The 17,941-nt window shown below is 42.3% G+C and overlaps 2 protein-coding genes across 13 annotated transcripts in view; one reads left to right on the forward strand and one right to left on the reverse strand.

Annotated features, from left to right (window-relative positions):
* The first annotated feature begins 2,627 nt into the window (after positions 1-2,627).
* On the forward strand, positions 2,628-9,343 carry LOC124142352 (5'(3')-deoxyribonucleotidase, cytosolic type-like). Its single transcript, XM_046510773.2, has 5 exons — positions 2,628-3,200; positions 3,529-3,629; positions 3,951-4,011; positions 7,036-7,150; positions 9,083-9,343. The coding sequence occupies exons 1-5, from the start codon at positions 2,826-2,828 to the stop codon at positions 9,226-9,228; spliced, it is 798 nt and encodes a 265-aa protein (XP_046366729.2). The 5' UTR covers positions 2,628-2,825; the 3' UTR covers positions 9,229-9,343.
* Positions 9,344-14,048: 4,705 nt separating this feature from the next.
* The window catches only part of LOC124142276 (transmembrane channel-like protein 7), a 78,297-nt gene continuing 74,404 nt past the window's right edge, over positions 14,049-17,941 (reverse strand). For all 12 annotated transcript variants that reach the window (XM_046510651.2, XM_046510650.2, XM_046510653.2 and 9 more), the window contains 2 exons: positions 16,386-16,464; positions 14,049-15,610 (listed from right to left, as the gene is read on the reverse strand). In XM_046510651.2, the coding sequence (XP_046366607.2) occupies positions 15,527-15,610; positions 16,386-16,464 (163 nt within the window). In that variant the 3' untranslated portion in view covers positions 14,049-15,526. The remainder of the gene's footprint in view (positions 15,611-16,385; positions 16,465-17,941) is intronic.

The following is a 17,941-nucleotide window of genomic DNA, read 5'->3' on the forward strand; positions in this document are numbered from 1 at the left end:
TCCAAGATTACATCTTCCTGAGGCAAGAGAATTAACTGACTATAAAAGTCCAGTTTCCACACTTGCCGAACTAGGCTGGTATTATGGAGTTATATTTTGACTGGACTAACGAGTCTATGCATAGTCCGAACAAAATCGCGCAGCGACATCGAAATCCGGTTCGTAAACTGCCGTTCAGATTTCGGTCGATTGCAGGATTTGCAAAGCATGTGCACCGCCAACTCGTTGTCAGCAGATATTTTCCGAATCTTTTCATGTTTGTACTCAAGGTGCTCACGTGATTTGATGCATTTCGCGATGTAAGACCCGTTTTATCACAATATAGATCTTGATTATCGATCAGATCGTCCTGACTGGGTGTCGCCATTGTGTTTGTTCAAGAAGCAAACGCAAGTGATACGAGAGGTGGAATCTGATTGATCCATAGGGACATAACTGGTAATAGCCACTGGTGGCGCTACGATCGAGCCAAGTAATTCCAGCCTAGTTCGGCAAGTGTGGAATCTGGACTTTTAAAGTCAGTTACCTCTCTTGCCTCGAGAAGATGCCAAGATTATTGCACTTGTATAGCGACGCTAGTTATCGTGCTAGCCCACTAAGATACTATGGCAAATTGCTGTATCACTTCAATTCATAAATCACGACGCCGATATACTTTGATGGATGGATCAAGACCTGGGCATTGCGAGTTCCGACTGAATATTAAAATAAAAGGGAAACAAAGACTGCAAAAGATTTAGATTATTCTTCAGCAGAAATTAATACATTTAACGTAGAAGACTTTCCAGAATCACGGATATATGTTTCAACAACACTGTGATACAAATGTGTGTTTTTTCGCGTTTACTCTGATACTTTGTAGGTTTGTTCATGAACCAATGGTGTTTTTTATTACTAGATTCGAGGGTCGACCGATAGATAATGTGTAATCGTGAACTCTTTTGTTGTGGACAGTTGAGTCCATGGTGTCATAGAGGTATATCAAGAAACGGCTGAGTCAAATGATCAGAACGTGTATCTGTGACAAGTCAGCAACATGAGCAGGGGTCTGTGACTTTTGGAAAATGGCCAAACGTTAGGAACATGCAGTGATCAAGTACTTACTAAAAGGGGCTTAACACCAGAAGCCATCCGTGAAGATATGAGTACAACACAAGTGAAGGATGCCCCTCCCTGTGCCACAGTAAAGAGGTGGGCAGCAGAGTTGTAGGGAGAGCCTTGAGGACGACCCCTGTCCCGGACGGCCTGTCAAGGCAACAACACCAGAAATGATCTCGAGAATCCAGGATATGTTGATGACCGTGGCTGATCATATTGGTAGTATTTTCCAGGAAAGAGAACATTCCATTGTAACAGAAACTTTTGCAATGAAGAAAGTATCAGCTCGTTTGGTTCCAAAGCTTCTGACATCTGTTCCAACTCACGCCAGACACAACATGTCTCGTGATAACCTAGCTCTTTTCGAAGCTGATCTAGAAAGGTTTTGCAACAATTTGTGACTTTGGGTGAAACCTGGGTTCTCCACTTGCAGCATGAGTCCAAACAACAATGAAAACAGTGAAAGCATTTGACATTATCACTACCAAAGAATCCATCACCTGGAATGATTATGGCCTCCGTGTTCTGGGATCCCGGGGGTGTCATTATGGTGGACTACCTTCCAAAAGGCCAGATAAGAAGACTGAGAGAAGTGGTGGGAAGGTGATTAAAGGTGTACTCTTGTGCCATCCTATTGGCATGGCTACAATCCTACAATGGCTATTGTGTCTTTGAACTCCTTCGACACCCGTCTTGTCCTCCTTGCCTGGCTCCGTGAGACTTCCTTCTGTTCTCGAACATGAGGAAAGCTCTAACCAGAACCCATTTCGACTCTTACGATGACGTCATTGAAGCTGCGGAACGGCCAAGAGAAGTCTTTCTAACAAACTGGGATAAAATCCATCCCACATCATTGGCAAAAGTGTATCAATGTGGAAGGTGATTATGTTGAAAAATATATAATAATATCTTTAGGCCAAGTCTGTCTATGTAAATCTCAGAACTTAGCAATATCTCTTCGAATGTCACCCAAAAGAATTTCCACTTCAACTTCAAATGTTTATTGTATGATAGGCCATAGGCCCAAATACATGAAGTGGATGCAATACACTACAAAATAAATTTAACAAGTAGAATCCCATGTTTCATTTCTGTACGTTTCTGGTCTTGAAGACGTATTTGAAATATAACATAACAGACTATATATCTTAATTGTTTGGGTCGATCAGTATTGTGAGGAAAATTCTTTCAGTGTTTTTTTTTACTTCTTTCAGAGAAAAGCTTGTTCTCTTCTTAAGGCTTTTGCAATCGTTTACTAACTATATACTAACTTTATGAATAGATTTGCACTATATTTATTAAACTTTGGCAGATGTGTCCCGTTTTTTCTTCTATATTCTACTGAATCGCATATTTATGTTGCATCCGATAAAAGAGCAATTTAGTTAATAATAAACGTTTAACAACAAACAAGGTGCGTTTTATTTTTAATGCTATTTCGTGGTAACTCCTCTACATAACTTATAACAGCAAACATACAGATTTGAGTTATATTTCCAATCATATTTCGTTTTTAGTTCGTTACAGTCCTACCTTTACAATCAACCTAGTAAACACGCATGGACGCAACATTAGAGCGCGGAACTACTATACTGACTGGCTGACGCTTTAAATTTGTAATCCCTCTTTGTGTAGACTCTTACATTTGAACTGAATACATTCTTCGTTACACACAGGCGCTTCATGAACTGTTGGTAATCTGCTGATGTCAATCTGGTCTGTAGTACATGTTTGCCACGTTGTCAGGGCACGCGAGAAAGTGGGCGTGTCGTTTCCTGGAAGTTACAAATGCGGCCAATAGACTGACTCAGTCTCCACAAACCTATAATCTGATAACCGGGCCAAATACTTCATTTTGTCTTACATTTCTTAAACGATTCGTTGTCATGTCTAAACGTAATTTCAAGGGTCATTCTGCCCAATCTAGTGGCCAGACTCGACTGAAAGTACTTCTAGATCTGGACCAAGTTCTTGCTGACTTCGAGGGCCATTTTCTTCGTCGATACAAGGAGAGATTCCCCGATCTGCCCTTCATTGAAGAGAACGACCGAAACACGTTCTACCTGAGAGACCAATATGCCAAACTAGGGTCCGATCTGCCAGTATGTGTAGAATTCATGAAAGACTTTTGCCCATAATAATTATGAATGTATCCATAAAGCCACAAACATTACAACATTTACATTTTATCGATCGATCTTCTGATCACGAACAGGTGCTAGGTGGAAGGAAAAACCCTGAAAAAACACTCAGAAACATCTGGTCTATGGTAAATCATCATCATTTGGGAAATATTAACATATGACAAGAAAATATATAAAAAGTCCTTAAAATATTTTTTTTTATCTAAAATAACAGCCCTATGTACCCTCACTTTGTGAAAATAGACTTGAAGCATAAATAAATATGACGAAATGTCTGTGTTTATAGGACAGAGTGAGGGACGTGTACATGGAGGAGAAGTTCTTCCTGAACCTCCCAGAGATAGAGGGGGCCGTGGCGGCGGCCAAGGAAATGGCAGAAATGGAGGAGTATGTTGAAAGGAAAAATATATTTATGACCAACCATGAGATAAGGGTCCTTATGGGTGAAAAATCCCATTTTGACATACAGCATACAATAATTTAGTCTGAGATTAATGTTCACAGCTCTCAAAGAAGCCTTGTTATGATTTATATTTTGGTTAACTCAAATATAAATAAATTGCAAGTGATTCCATGGCATTTGATAGGCTAACCAACCATTTTGGGGAATTTATGGTTCAATAAAGTGGAAGAAATGAATCTACACCCTCTAACAGACTTCTCTTTCCTGACTGGCTGTATAACAGTGTCAGTGTGTTTGTATTGCAGTGTCGACGTGTTTATATGTACAAGTCCCCTGACGTCCTACAGATATTGTCTGAGTGAGAAGGTGAGTTCATCCTTACTGTAATGTGTCACCAGGAACTGCCCTATTATCAGTCTCACCTCAGGAAAGGCCTGTGTTGCACAATGTCTTCACAATATCAGTTGTAGTGTTGCTGTGGAGACTGAGAATGAAATGATCAAGGGGTCCTTGTCACAAATCCTGTTTTCACTAAGTCCATGGCATTTACCGTAGAGCTCCATCTGTCCACGCCATGGCATTTACCATAGAGCTCCATCTGTCCACGACATGGCATTTACCGTAGAGCTCCATCTGTCCACGCCATGGCATTTACCATAGAGCCCCATCTGTCCACACCATTGCATTTACCATAGAGCTCCATCTGTCCACGCCATGGCATTTACCGTAGAGCTCCATCTGTCAACGCCATGGCATTTACCATAGGGCTCCATCTGTACACTCCATGGCATTCACCATAGAGCTCCATTCGGTCAACGCCATGGCATTAACCGTAGAGCTCCATCTGTCCACGCCATGGCATTTACCATAGGGCTCCATCTGTCCATGCCATGGCATTTACCATAGAGCTCCATCTGTCCACGCCATGGCATTTACCGTAGAGCTCCATCTGTCCACGCCATGGCATTCACTGTAGAGCTCAATCTGTCCACACCATGGCATTCACCTTAGAGCTCCATCTGTCCATGCCATGGCATTTACCGTAGAGCTCCATCTGTCCACGCCATGGCATTTACCGTAGAGCTCCATCTGTCCCCACCATGGTATTCAGCATAGAGCTCAATCTGTCAACGCCATGGCATTTACCGTAGAGCTCCATCTGTCCCCAACATGGCATTCACCATAGAGCTCCATCTGTCCACACCATGGCATTCACCGTAGAGCTCCATCTGTCCTCCCCCTGGCTTTCAGCGTAGAGCTCCATCTGTCCACACCATGGCATTCAACGTAGATCTCCATCTGTCCACACCATGGCATTTACCGTAGAGCTCCATCAGTCCCCACCATGGCATTTACCATAGAGCTCCATCTGTCCACGCCATGGCATTTACTGTAGAGCTCCATCAGTCCCCACCATGGCATTTACCGTAGAGCTCCATCTGTCCACGCCATGGCATTTACCGTAGAGCTCCATCTGTCCACGCCATGGCATTCACCATAGAGCTCCATCTGTCCACGCCATGGCATTTACCGTAGAGCTCCATCTGTCCACGCCATGGCATTTACCGTAGAGCTCCATCTGTCCCCACCATGGTATTCAGCATAGAGCTCCATCTGTCCACGCCATGGCATTTACCGTAGAGCTCCATCTGTCCCCAACATGGCATTCACCATAGAGCTCCATCTGTCCACACCATGGCATTCACCGTAGAGCTCCATCTGTCCCCATCATGGCATTTACCGTAGAGCTCCATCTGTCCCCATCATGGCATTTACCGTGGAGCTCCATCTGACCACACCATGGCATTTACCCTAGAGCTCGATCTGTCCCCACCTTGGCATTTACCGTGGAGCTCAATCTGTCCACACCTTGGCATTTACCGTGGAGCTCCATCTGTCCCCACCTTGACATTTACCGTAGAGCTCGATCTGTTCCCACCATGGCCTTTACCGTGTAGCTCCATCTGTCCCCACCTTGACATTTACCGTAGAGCTCGATCTGTTCCCACCTTGGCATTTACCGTGGAGCTCAATCTGTCCACACGTTGGCATTTACCGTGGAGCTCCATCTGTCCCCACCTTGACATTTACTGTAGAGCTCGATCTGTTCCCACCATGGCATTTACTGTAGAGCTCGATCTGTTCCCACCATGGCATTTACCGTAGAGCTCCATCTGTTCCCACCATGGCATTTACCGTAGAGCTTGATCTGACCACACCATGGCATTTACCGTAGAGCTCGATCTGTTCCCACCATGGCATTTACTGTAAAGCTCGATCTGTCCCCACCTTGGCATTTACCTTAGAGCTCCATCTGTCCCCATCTTGACATTTACCGTAGAGCTCGATCTGTCCCCACCTTGACATTTACCGTAGAGCTCGATCTGTCCCCACCATGACATTTACCGTAGAGCTCGATCTGTCCCCAACTTGACATTTACCGTAGAGCTTGGTCTGTCCACGATATGGCATTTACCGTAGAGCTCGATCTGTTCCCACCATGGCATTTACTGTAAAGCTCGATCTGTCCCCACCTTGGCATTTACCGTAGAGCTCCATCTGTCCCCACCTTGACATTTACCATAGAGCTCCATCTGTCCCCACCTTGGCATTTACCGTAGAGCTCCATCTGTCCCCACCATGGCAGAGACTCTAGAGCTAAGTGTGGACTAGGTGCTACGCCTCAAACACAGGACACCTTGTTGTGATGTCTATGGTAGCCCAGTCGGCAGAGGTGTATCCCTACCAGAATATATTGGTGGGAGTTTGAACCCCAGATCGGCTCAGTTTATGATCCTTGATCAGTACAAACCATACCAACATTCCTGGGTTTCACCTAAGTGGACTGAAATACTGTCACGCAGTTCTCTAACTCACGCATACACATTGGTGTTACGTTCTGTGTCGTCTAACAGTAAAAGCTTCATGAAAGCATGGAAGGCAGACAGAAAATAGTTAAGCTGTCATGTTCTAGAATAAAGAAAATGTATGAAAAATCACTAAATGTTATAATTCTATAGGTCAATATACTTGCTATCCCGTGATAGACCTGTGAAGATCAGGGTTAGAATAGGATAGGTCTTCAGCCACCCATGCTTGCCGTATGAGGCGACTATGCTTGTCGTAAGAGGCGACACACAGGATCTGGTGGTCAGGCTCACTGACTTGGTTGATGCATGTCATCGTATCCCAATTGCATAGATCAATGCTCATGATATCAATAACTTGATTCTCTGGTCCAGACCTGATTATTTACAGATCGCCGTCATATAGCTGGAATATTACTGAGTGCGGCGTTAAACAACAAACAAATAAACAAACAAATCATAGCACCACGTTTCTTTGTTTACAATATCCAATGCTACTGTCCGTCATGTCGTTCGTCCATAGTTCCAGTGGGTGGAGGAGCACCTGGGGGCGGCCTGGGTGGACCGGACAATCATTGCCAAGGACAAGACCATGATGTACGGCCATATACTCTTCGATGACCGCCCTTACATCAAAGGTTCGTTTCAGTATCATACGGGAAGCATTTCATATACTCATCTTGGGCATGGTTGGCCCAGTGGACTAGGAGCACTGTCATTCACTGTTGCATCCCTATGTCATGCGAGAATTTGATAATCATGATTGACATCAAAGTATTAGTGACAGCAGTATTCTTGTGGTGACGTCATAGTGTCAGTGACAGCAGTATTCTTATAGTGATGTCACAGTATTAGTCACAGCAGTATTCTTATAGTGACGTCACAGTGTTAGTGACAGCAGTTTTCTTGTGGTGACGTCATAGTGTCAGTGACAGCAGTATTCTTGTAGTGACATCACAGTGTTAGTGACAGCAGTTTTCTTGTGGTGACGACACAGTGTTAGTGACAGCAGTATTCTTGTAGTGACATCACAGTGTTAGTGACAGCAGTATTCTTGTGGTGACGTCACAGTGTTAGTGACAGCAGTATTCTTGTAGTGACGTCACAGTGTTAGTGACAGCAGTATTCTTGTAGTGACATCACAGTGTTAGTGACAGCAGTATTCTTGTGGTGACGTCACAGTGTTAGTGACAGCAGTATTCTTGTGGTGACGTCACAGTGTTAGTGACAGCAGTATTCTTGTAGTGATGTCACAGTGTTAGTGACAGCAGTATTCTTGTGGTGACGTCACAGTGTTAGTGACAGCAGTATTCTTGTGGTGACGTCACAGTGTTAGTGACAGCAGTATTCTTGTAGTGATGTCACAGTGTTAGTGACAGCAGTATTCTTGTGGTGACGTCACAGGGTTAGTGACAGCAGTATTCTTGTAGTGACATCACAGTGTTAGTGACAGCAGTATTCTTATAGTGACGTCACAGTGTTAGTGACAGCAGTATTCTTGTGGTGACGTCACAGGGTTAGTGACAGCAGTATTCTTGTGGTGACATCACAGTGTTAGTGACAGCAGTATTCTTATAGTGACATCAGTGTTAGTGACAGCAGTATTCTTATAGTGACATCTCAGCATTAGTGACAGCAGTATTCTTGTAGTGACATCACAGTGTTAGTGACAGCAGTATTCTTATAGTGACATCAGTGTTAGTGACAGCAGTATTCTTATAGTGATGTCATAGTGTCAGTGACAACATTATTCTTATAGTGACATCACAGTATTAATGACAGCAGTATTCTTTTAGTGACCCTTTTACATGAGGCGCTGGCTGAGATGATTCAAGGGAGACAACTCTTAAATAAAAAAGAAGAGTGACAACTCATGTTGATGAGTTACGGCAATGACATTAAGTACATCTTCATGGCATCTTACAGATGCAAAGGTTTTGAGTATCACAAATCAGAAAATAAATCTTTGTTGTGAGAAGCTTATCTGAGTTTTGCACCTGGATTCCCCTTCCTCCAAGCTTGTCCAAAACTGGGAAGTCAGGTGGTGTATCATGCAAGTGGTGGGGCGGTGGGGTAGCCTAGTAATAAAAGCATTTGAGAATCATGCCAAAGGCCCCACATGGGTACAATGTGTAAAGCCCATTTCTAGGGTATGAAACTCCCAAAAATTTCAGCCAGACCACAGGACTGGCTAGCTGAAATACTTGCCAGCCCTGACCAATACCTGCCTGCCCACTATAATCATATGTTTCTCAGGATAAGCTAACAGGGTTTCTTTTTGGTTACATTTTATCATTCATCTTTACATGTGAATTAATGATTATCATCGGGAAATATTTAGAATATTGTCACATATGAAATATAACCCAACCGTCGGGTAGGGGGATTTGAAAATCTGGCAGCCCGAGTTGAAATCAACCTGTCTCGGACAGTCGGGCAGGCAGGTATTTCGAACACTGCCATTTCTGGTGTTCCCCGTCGTGATATTACTTGATTATTTCTAAATGTGGCTTAAAACCCAACTCACTCACTCACTCACTCACTCATGCATGTGGTGTCTGTTCTAACAGGAGCATGCAAGAAGCCATCCTGGGAGCATATCGTGTTCACATCACACCACAACGTCAAGACAGATCTCCGAGGCAAGCGGCGGCTAGACAACTGGACAGATGGACAGTGGAAAGATATCATTGAGGACTTTAAAAAGAGAATTTAAACATTTTCATAATTAATTAATCTCTCTTGGTGAATGGATTCCTTGTATGTTTGTGTGTATGTATTTTGTTCATCTATTGAATATACATTTTTTGATGATCTCTTTCCATCTGCTGCAACTATTCTTCATTGTTGTGATTGTAACACTGGGTTTCATGTCTGCCTCGTCACAGTGTAAACCGTATGTCTGACCTCAGGAAACCCTGATTTACTGATCACTACTGGGTTTCATGTGGTCCTTGTCACAGTGTAAACCATATGTCTGACCTCAGGAAACCCTGATTTACTGATCACTACTGGGTTTCATGTCAGCTCGTCACAGTGTAAACCGTATGTCTGACCTCAGGAAACCCTGATTTACTGATCACTACTGGGTTTCATGTCTGCCTCGTCACAGTGTAAACCATATGTCTGACCTCAGGAAACCCTGATTTACTGATCACTACTGGGTTTCATGTCAGCCTCGTCACAGTGTAAACCGTATGTCTGACCTCAGGAAACCCTGATTTACAGATCACTACTGGGTTTCATTTCTGCCTCGTCACAGTGTAAACCGTATGTCTGACCTCAGGAAACCCTGATTTACTGATCACTACTGGGTTTCATGTCTGCCTCGTCACAGTGTAAACCGTATGTCTGACCTCAGGAAACCCTGAGTTACTGATCACTACTGGGTTTCATGTCTGCCTCGTCACAGTGTAAACCATATGTCTCACCTCAGGAAACCCTGAGTTACTGATCACTACTGGGTTTCATGTCTGCCTCGTCACAGTGTAAACCGTATGTCTGACCTCAGAAAACCCTGATTTACTGATCACTACTGGGTTTCATGTCGGCCTTGTCACAGTGTAAACCGTATGTCTGACCTCAGGAAACCCTGAGTTACTGATCACTACTGGGTTTCATGTCTGCCTCGTCACAGTGTAAACCGTATGTCTGATCTCAGGAAACACTGAGTTACTGATCACTACTGGGTTTCATGTCTGCCTCGTCACAGTGTAAACCATATGTCTCACCTCAGGAAACCCTGATTTACTGACCACTACTGGGTTTCATGTCGGCCTCGTCACAGTGTAAACCGTATGTCTGACCTCAGGAAACCCTGATTTACTGATCACTACTGGGTTTCATGTCTGCCTCGTCACAGTGTAAACCGTATGTCTGACCTCAGGAAACCCTGATTTACTGATCACTACTGGGTTTCATGTCTGCCTCGTCACAGTGTAAACCGTATGTCTGACCTCAGGAAACCCTGATTTACTGATCACTACTGGGTTTCATGTCTGCCTCGTCACTGTGTAAACCGTATGTCTGACCTCAGGAAACCCTGATTTACTGATCACTACTGGGTTTCATGTCTGCCTCGTCACAGTGTAAACCATATGTCTGACCTCAGGAAACCCTGATTTACTGATCACTACTGGGTTTCATGTCTGCCTCGTCACAGTGTAAACCGTATGTCTGACCTCAGGAAACCCTGATTTACTGATCACTACTGGGTTTCATGTCGGCCTTGTCACAGTGTAAACTGTATGTCCAGCCTCAGGAAACCCTGATTTACTGGGGAAATTAGGGGAAATTGGCTTTTGGACCATATATTTTGTCGACACCCCCTATTTCTTTCATGAGCACCCCCCTCTTACTCACACACACTGAATCCACAGCAAACTGTTATTTATACAAAATAATGTTCACATTTGAACAAATAGAGCCATTTTGTCCATGGTCGTCTCTATATTATTGTGATAAATTTTTCGTGATCAACCTCACTCCCCCTTTCGCTTTGGCATTTTTCATGACCCCGTAATCTCACCAGCCCATCCATCCCAAAATAAATGAGGCATTATTTGTTGAACTGGAAATCTATTTTAATCCAGACAATATACAGATACTTTGCCTCCAATGTTACACTGATCTTAGGGGGCATTGTAAAGTACTTTGTATAGAAAAAGCAGTGTTAAATCAAACTCACTCACTCGCTCTAAGAAACCGGTTGCTCAATTTTTTTAAAAGAAACAAAATGTCTGCCTTAATGACAAAAAATAATTTGAGCTCACTGTAGAAAGTAGGGCTGGGATGATACATCCACTTGGCCATCCGATACGGACCAGGATACGATCCAACACTTGCATGTGCGCTTATCTGTGGTGCGTAAGCCATCTTTTTCATAGACAGGGTGGCCAAATACCTGGCATACTGACGATTAACATTTTGCAGTGTCAAGAATGGCGCAATGGATGAAAATATTTACGTTTTCACTACCAATTAGTGTTTAGTGTAACTGTTTTTAAAGCAAACATATAAGGTAAGAATCAATATATTTACTTAGTGTGCGACTGTGATCAATACTTGTATCGAGAGGTAACAAATCGGGATCCACCGTTGCATCGTCCTACCACGAGTAGAAAGTAGCCCAGTGAGAAGTTTTTTCCTAAATCTGCTGCCAGTTGATACAGAAATCAGTCTCAGACATCATAACTGACAATCCTGCCAGCAAAATCATGAAGCATGAAAAACCCAGTAATTTGAAAAAACAAATGAATTGCCTGAATAATAGACATATCGTGAATTTGAAGAAACTACGAGGAATAATTCAAGCCACCAACACGTACAGCTTTCATCATTAATGTATTAGGGACTGGGGGTGAAGAGATACGGCACATCAATGACCACTAAAGTACTCACGGAAATGAAAAAACCCTGTTTTTTCGACCTCAGATCTTAAATAAATGCAGTTAATATACAAAATATGTAAATATTCAAACTAAATTAGTACTAATTGGGCCGTGGCACAAATACAGCGTATCAAATGTTTTTATGCCTTTTTACACGTAAAAGTGTGTAAAAATGTGAATAAAACAGACTATTGTGAAACAGGGCATAACCAGGTGTAAGTCGATCAAGGTGACCTATGACACACCTTGACGACAGGTGAGAACAGGTGCATAATGCCTATAGTCTGTTTCTGCTATGTCAATTTGGACTTAGATTTATTTTTGAATGACAAATTACCTCCTGTAAAGTACATTTTGTATTGTTCACTGAGATCAAACTAGCAAATCCAGACTAGTACTTTTCGAGTTGTTTTGTTATTTCGTATTTACAGCTACGTAACACTTTGTGTCGATTTTTAAATTGAGAAAAACAGTTTTTTTTCATTTCCGTGAGTACTTTAGTACTTCACTATGTGACTCTGTCCAAATGTCACTGTGGTGTCGTCATATATACAACTCAACAGGTGTTGAAGGTGATAAGTTCTTTATTCATAAAATCAACATTATATTAACAAAATAACAAATATAGATTCTTCTGAACACAATTTCTCTAAATAAAATATTTCACAGATAGCTTTGCTATACAAAATATACACATGCAAATGTACAAAAGATAAACTTATATGTATGAATTTGAGCATCAATAGCTGAATACTGTATGTTAGTCAGCAGGATCGAGACGGTGGTGCCATCCACCGACAGTCTGTACAGTGCTGTGGAAATGTTCAACCTAGTAAATCATCATTGAACACAACAGGAATGGAGGCCCAATCCAACAACACTGTCCGTACATATACCAGCCAAGGCCACGTGTACCGGTAATATCCCTCAAGAAGAAAAGACTTTGATTGGGCTGTAGAGAATCTTGAAGGCAACACCAATGGTGGAAGTGATTCACAAAACGTGGTCCTGAGATTAAGCTTTAATAAAAGGTCTGACTAATATATATTTTTAAAATTTTAATTTTATATTTATTTTTTTAAACATTTAATTCTACAAAGGAAGGAAAGACTGTTTTTAGTTTCTGTTTTTACTGTAATTTGTTAAAACTATATGCATGTTTTCCAGAGCAATTTTTAGAAAAAATGAACAAGACCGATAATCAACAGGCATCAATAAAACAAAATCCAGACAAAATCTGAGGCCATGTACTTTATATTTACATTTTCCGTGTAACTGATTTCCAATCAACTGGAAAGATCTTGTCTTCCCTAGCATCTCGGAAACACAAATGTCTGGACTATAGGAGCAAAACAGTAAAATCTGTTTAAAAAGAAACGTTCTGTCTAACACACTGGCATTGTGAGAGCTAACATACATATAACTTGATTTGTCCTCTGTGACACACCAAGGATTAGCATTGGTGCTCATCGTGTGTGCCCAGATGTAATTACCCCCCACGTTCAGCCTCACTGTGGTGTGGCTGCTCTATTTGGGAGCAGAGCATGTAGTGCCAAGTAATAGCAATATTTACATTGAAAACATTATTTACATCAGGAGTGAATATTGCAATAGAATGTAACCACTTATTTGTTGATAATCTTGTGTATGTAATAAGCTAAATAGGATTGTCATGTACGTGTCGGTTACAATCAGTATAACTGGCTCCCATAGGAGATATCACTTGGGTGAGATCAAGCGATATCTACATTGTAGATATCACTGCTATGGAATTGCATCACAATAGGGCTGGGACGGTTAACTCGGGTACCCGGGTACCCACAGGACTACCAATATATTTTGTATCTCTTGAGACCTACAGTGGGTACCTGGGTAGGGTCCGGTAATAGGGGGGGATATTACCCTGGTAGAAAATTTGGACTCGTCCCAGCCCTACATCACAATGCTTTGCAGATCATTGTGACGTCATTGTATACCATGATGTCACAATCAAATGACATCACTAATGGCTCTGCTCCTGAAGCTGTTGGCAGTACTTTTTACACTTAGTACTTTTTTTAGACACTGTTTTATTACTGTCTACAAACTGAAAAAGTTGGAAGAATGATGTTGGATGATAAATAGAATCTCACCCTAGTGTCTTTTGATATCAAATATATCACCAAGCCTCAGAGTTAACTTTTATCGACTCATGTAGCTATATTTGATATCAAAAGACACTTGGGAGAGATTCTCCATGTCACAGATGTACAGTAGCTTCATTACTTACACACACACATACATACATGGGGTTGCCATAAATCCCACAACTAGTAAATCCTGTCTGTGGACTTTTGCTGTAACATGATACAGTGGAAATGCATAACATATTATTATATAACTATTCGTGTACTTAGATCCACTATCACCATCATAGAAAAGCAATATTAATCTTCAAACATAACTTTATATAGCACTGAAATAATATTGTGGTCCGATTATTACCATTCTCTATACTTTGCACTGTTTTCCAATGTGATAAACTTGTATTGTTTCCCATGAAAGCTTTACAGTTGAGTCAAAACAAACCTACAGTTGCTTAAGTCTCTCAACAACTTGGTTGTGTGTAGCTATTTGATCAGCCATGAAAGGAATACTATCTCCCTTAATAATTCCTATTGCAGAGGAATAATGAGGATCACGGCAGCACAACCAATTCCTCACAGCAACGCAACAATAATTGTGCAGATATTGCATTGAAGTACGTCCACAACCAGCTCGACCATATCTGTACATGTAGAACACTGCAGGGTCAGCCTGTCCCCCGTGTGGTGATACAAGGCATGTATGCCATGATGCTGTGAGTACATGTAGAACACTGCAGGGTCAGCCTGTCCCCCGTATGGTGATACAAGGCATGTATGCCATGCTGCTGTGTGTACATTTATTGTCCACCATCAGCAGCCATCTTGATCACATACATGTCATCCAGGAGCAGGGAGATGATCTTTCTCCACACACTACCTCCATTGCTGCTTGGGTTAATTAACTGCAGATATTATGAACACGGTCTTGCATGAAACGAAGTGTGATGACATGTCCATATTCATTCATCACCACATGCCCTTTTCAATAACCTGCAAGAGGACTTGTCCCCCTATTGATGAATGTTCTGTACTTAGACGGAACCCAGTCGCAAAAATGGCCATGAGAGGGGCACGAGTCACTAATAATAACACAGAATAACACGAGTTAGTAACGAATGATCCACATTATATATATGGATTATTATATAACAACCTTTGGAAGACGTCATTGCAGGTTTTCTTCCAGGCTGGTAATCACATTCGTAGTTCATCAGGTAATACTTGCTTGACCTCTAATTAGGTCAGTTATGAATTCTGCCAATATTAATGCAATATATCCCATTTCTACAGTCATCAAGATATATGTGATACAGGCATCATCATAACACCGGGTATATTGACGAGTACCAGGTTTGAAACCAGCTGTGTATAAAGGCACTTGTAACAGATCCAGAACCAGGGAACAGTGGAACATCTCCAATATCAGCCGTTGAAAACAAGGCAGGTGTAGATCAGCAGTTGAGCAAGGGTGGTAAAAGTAAGCGCACATGTATATCTGTTATCCGGTTACTGCTGTTCCAAGTTCCCCCCTCTGTATAACTTCATTTACACGAGTCAGCAGGAATTGACGATCACGGCCCTCCTAAAATAAAAAAGACATATTTACTTGATAGGTGACATCTTTAAAAAAACATAACACGAATGGTCTTGCCACACCGGTCATGGCTTGATCTGATTAGAACATAACAATGATGATGTACTGAGATCATGATGTGCTGAAACAAGGATTCAAACCTACGCCATGACAAAGAGTTTTTAGCAACTTAGACCACTAGGCCAACCATGTGCCTGGATCTGGAGCACACCAACATGTGGTCAATCATGACCATCTGATCCTGTGGCTCGGCATGGAACATGTGGATCACGACTGTCCTGGAATTCTCCAAGAGACACCTAAAAGCACAAAGCACTTTGAAGCACAAAGCACTTTGAAGCACAGAGCCATTAGAAGCACAGAGCCATCAGAAGCACAGAGCACTCCTAAGCACAGACCACTCTGAAGCGCAGAGCGCTCTGAAGCAGACAGCACTCAGAAGCAGACAGCACTCAGAAGCACAGAGCGCTCTGAAGCAGACAGCACTCAGAAGCAGACAGCACTCTGAAGCACAGAGCACTTCGAAGCAGAGTGCAATTCAAAGCACAACGTATCAGGGAACACCCATGTGAGGACTCCGGATTAGAATAGATCCAAAGCAGCCACTGCGGATTGTCAGAGACTACATGGATTGGGTGTCCAGACTCGGCGACATGGTTGATGAAGCCCTGTCTTACCCCGGCATAATATCAATGACTGGAGCACTATGGAACACTACAGAGCACTATGATGCACGAGGACAAGATGTCCAGGTTTCCCTCACCATCTTGAGTTGTTCCTTGAGCAGCTGTTCCATCTTCTTGTAGCCCTGAGACACCGCCCAGTAGTAGTACATCAGAAGACTGCAACACACATGGTCACACATTAATACAGGGTCACACATGAACACATATTTGAAATTAAAGAATTCCCTCGTTATTTTAAAGTATAACATCTCTATAAGTTGTCAAGGTAACATTCTGATGTTAGAAGTTGTCACGTGATTTTTCCACAAAAAAGGGAGGTAATGCTGACGGTTGTCATCTTCCCTACTAAAACTCTGCACACATACATTACTGTTGTGAGCTTGAAGTGTGTTCCCCTCTTTAAGACTACCTAACAAGTCAGAGCTAAACAATGTGATGCAAATTGTGTAAAGAAAAAACAGAATATTTATGTACGTAATATGCATAGTGACAGCAATTAAGAAGAATCATGTTAAAGAAATCTGATTGGATTAAAAACAGTCAACAAACTTGACCCAAGGGAGACAAGTTCAACATTATTGGTTACCCAAAAGAGGAAATTGAAATACCCACTGAGAATGAATAAATGAGAATAATACCAACTGGCTTAAATCATTTGGAGCATTGCTGTACAACTTCAGAATGTCAGAAACTGACTTTCAAGGAGGCTCCTGAAGGCTAATCTTTGCCCTGAGTGTACAGAGGTCTCAAGGCTGATCATTTCCCTGTGTGTACAGAGGTCTAAAGGCTAATATTTGCCTCTGTGTACAGAGGTCTAAAGGCAAATCTTTGCCCTGTGTGTACAGAGGTCTCAAGGCTAATCTTTGCCCTGTGTGTACAGAGGTCTAAAGGCTAATATTTGCCCTGTGAACACAGAGGTCTAAAGGCTAATATTTGCCCTGTGAACACAGAGGTCTAAAGGCTAATCTTTGCCCTGTGTGTACAGAGGTCTAAAGGCTAATATTTGCCGTGTGTACAGAGGTCTAAAGGCTAATATTTGCCCGGTGTGTACAGAGGTCTAAAAGCTAATCTTTGCCCTGTGTGTACAGAGGTCTAAAGGCTAATATTTGCCCTGTGTGTACAGAGGTCTTAAGGCTAATCTTTGCCCTGTGTGTACAGAGGTCTAAAGGCTAATCTTTGCCCTGAGTGTACAGAGGTCTAAAGGCTAATATTTGCCCTGTGTGCACAGAGGTCTAAAGGCTAATATTTGCCCTGTGTGTACAGAGGTCTAAAGGCTAATAATTGCCCTGTGTGTACAGAGGTCTAAAGGCTAATATTTGCCCTGTGTGCACAGAGGTCTAAAGGCTAATATTTGCCCTGTGTGTACAGAGGTCTGAAGGCTAATATTTGCCCTAAGTGTACAGAGGTCTAAAGGCTAATCTTTGCCCTGTGTGTACAGAGGTCTAAAGGCTAATAATTGCCCTGTGTGTACAGAGGTCTAAAGGCTAATATTTGCCCTGTGTGTACAGAGGTTTCAAGGCTAATATTTGCCCTGTGTGCACAGAGGTCTAAAGGCTAATCTTTGCCCTGTGTGTACAGAGGTCTGAAGGCTAATATTTGCCCTGTGTGTACAGAGGTCTAAAGGCTAATCTTT

Source organism: Haliotis rufescens, unplaced genomic scaffold (genome assembly GCF_023055435.1).
Source record: "Haliotis rufescens isolate VD_foot unplaced genomic scaffold, xgHalRufe1.0.p SCAF_11, whole genome shotgun sequence".
Lineage (NCBI taxonomy): Eukaryota > Metazoa > Mollusca > Gastropoda > Lepetellida > Haliotidae > Haliotis > Haliotis rufescens.

Bases quoted from the DNA above. Each gene is read 5' to 3' on its own strand.
- LOC124142352 (XM_046510773.2), top strand. From the start codon at position 2,826: ATGTTTGCCACGTTGTCAGGGCACGCGAGAAAGTGGGCGTGTCGTTTC. The intron at 3,201-3,528 runs GTATGTGTAGAA...CTGTGTTTATAG, and splicing joins AACTAGGGTCCGATCTGCCA to GACAGAGTGAGGGACGTGTA. The intron at 7,151-9,082 runs GTTCGTTTCAGT...CTGTTCTAACAG, and splicing joins TGACCGCCCTTACATCAAAG to GAGCATGCAAGAAGCCATCC.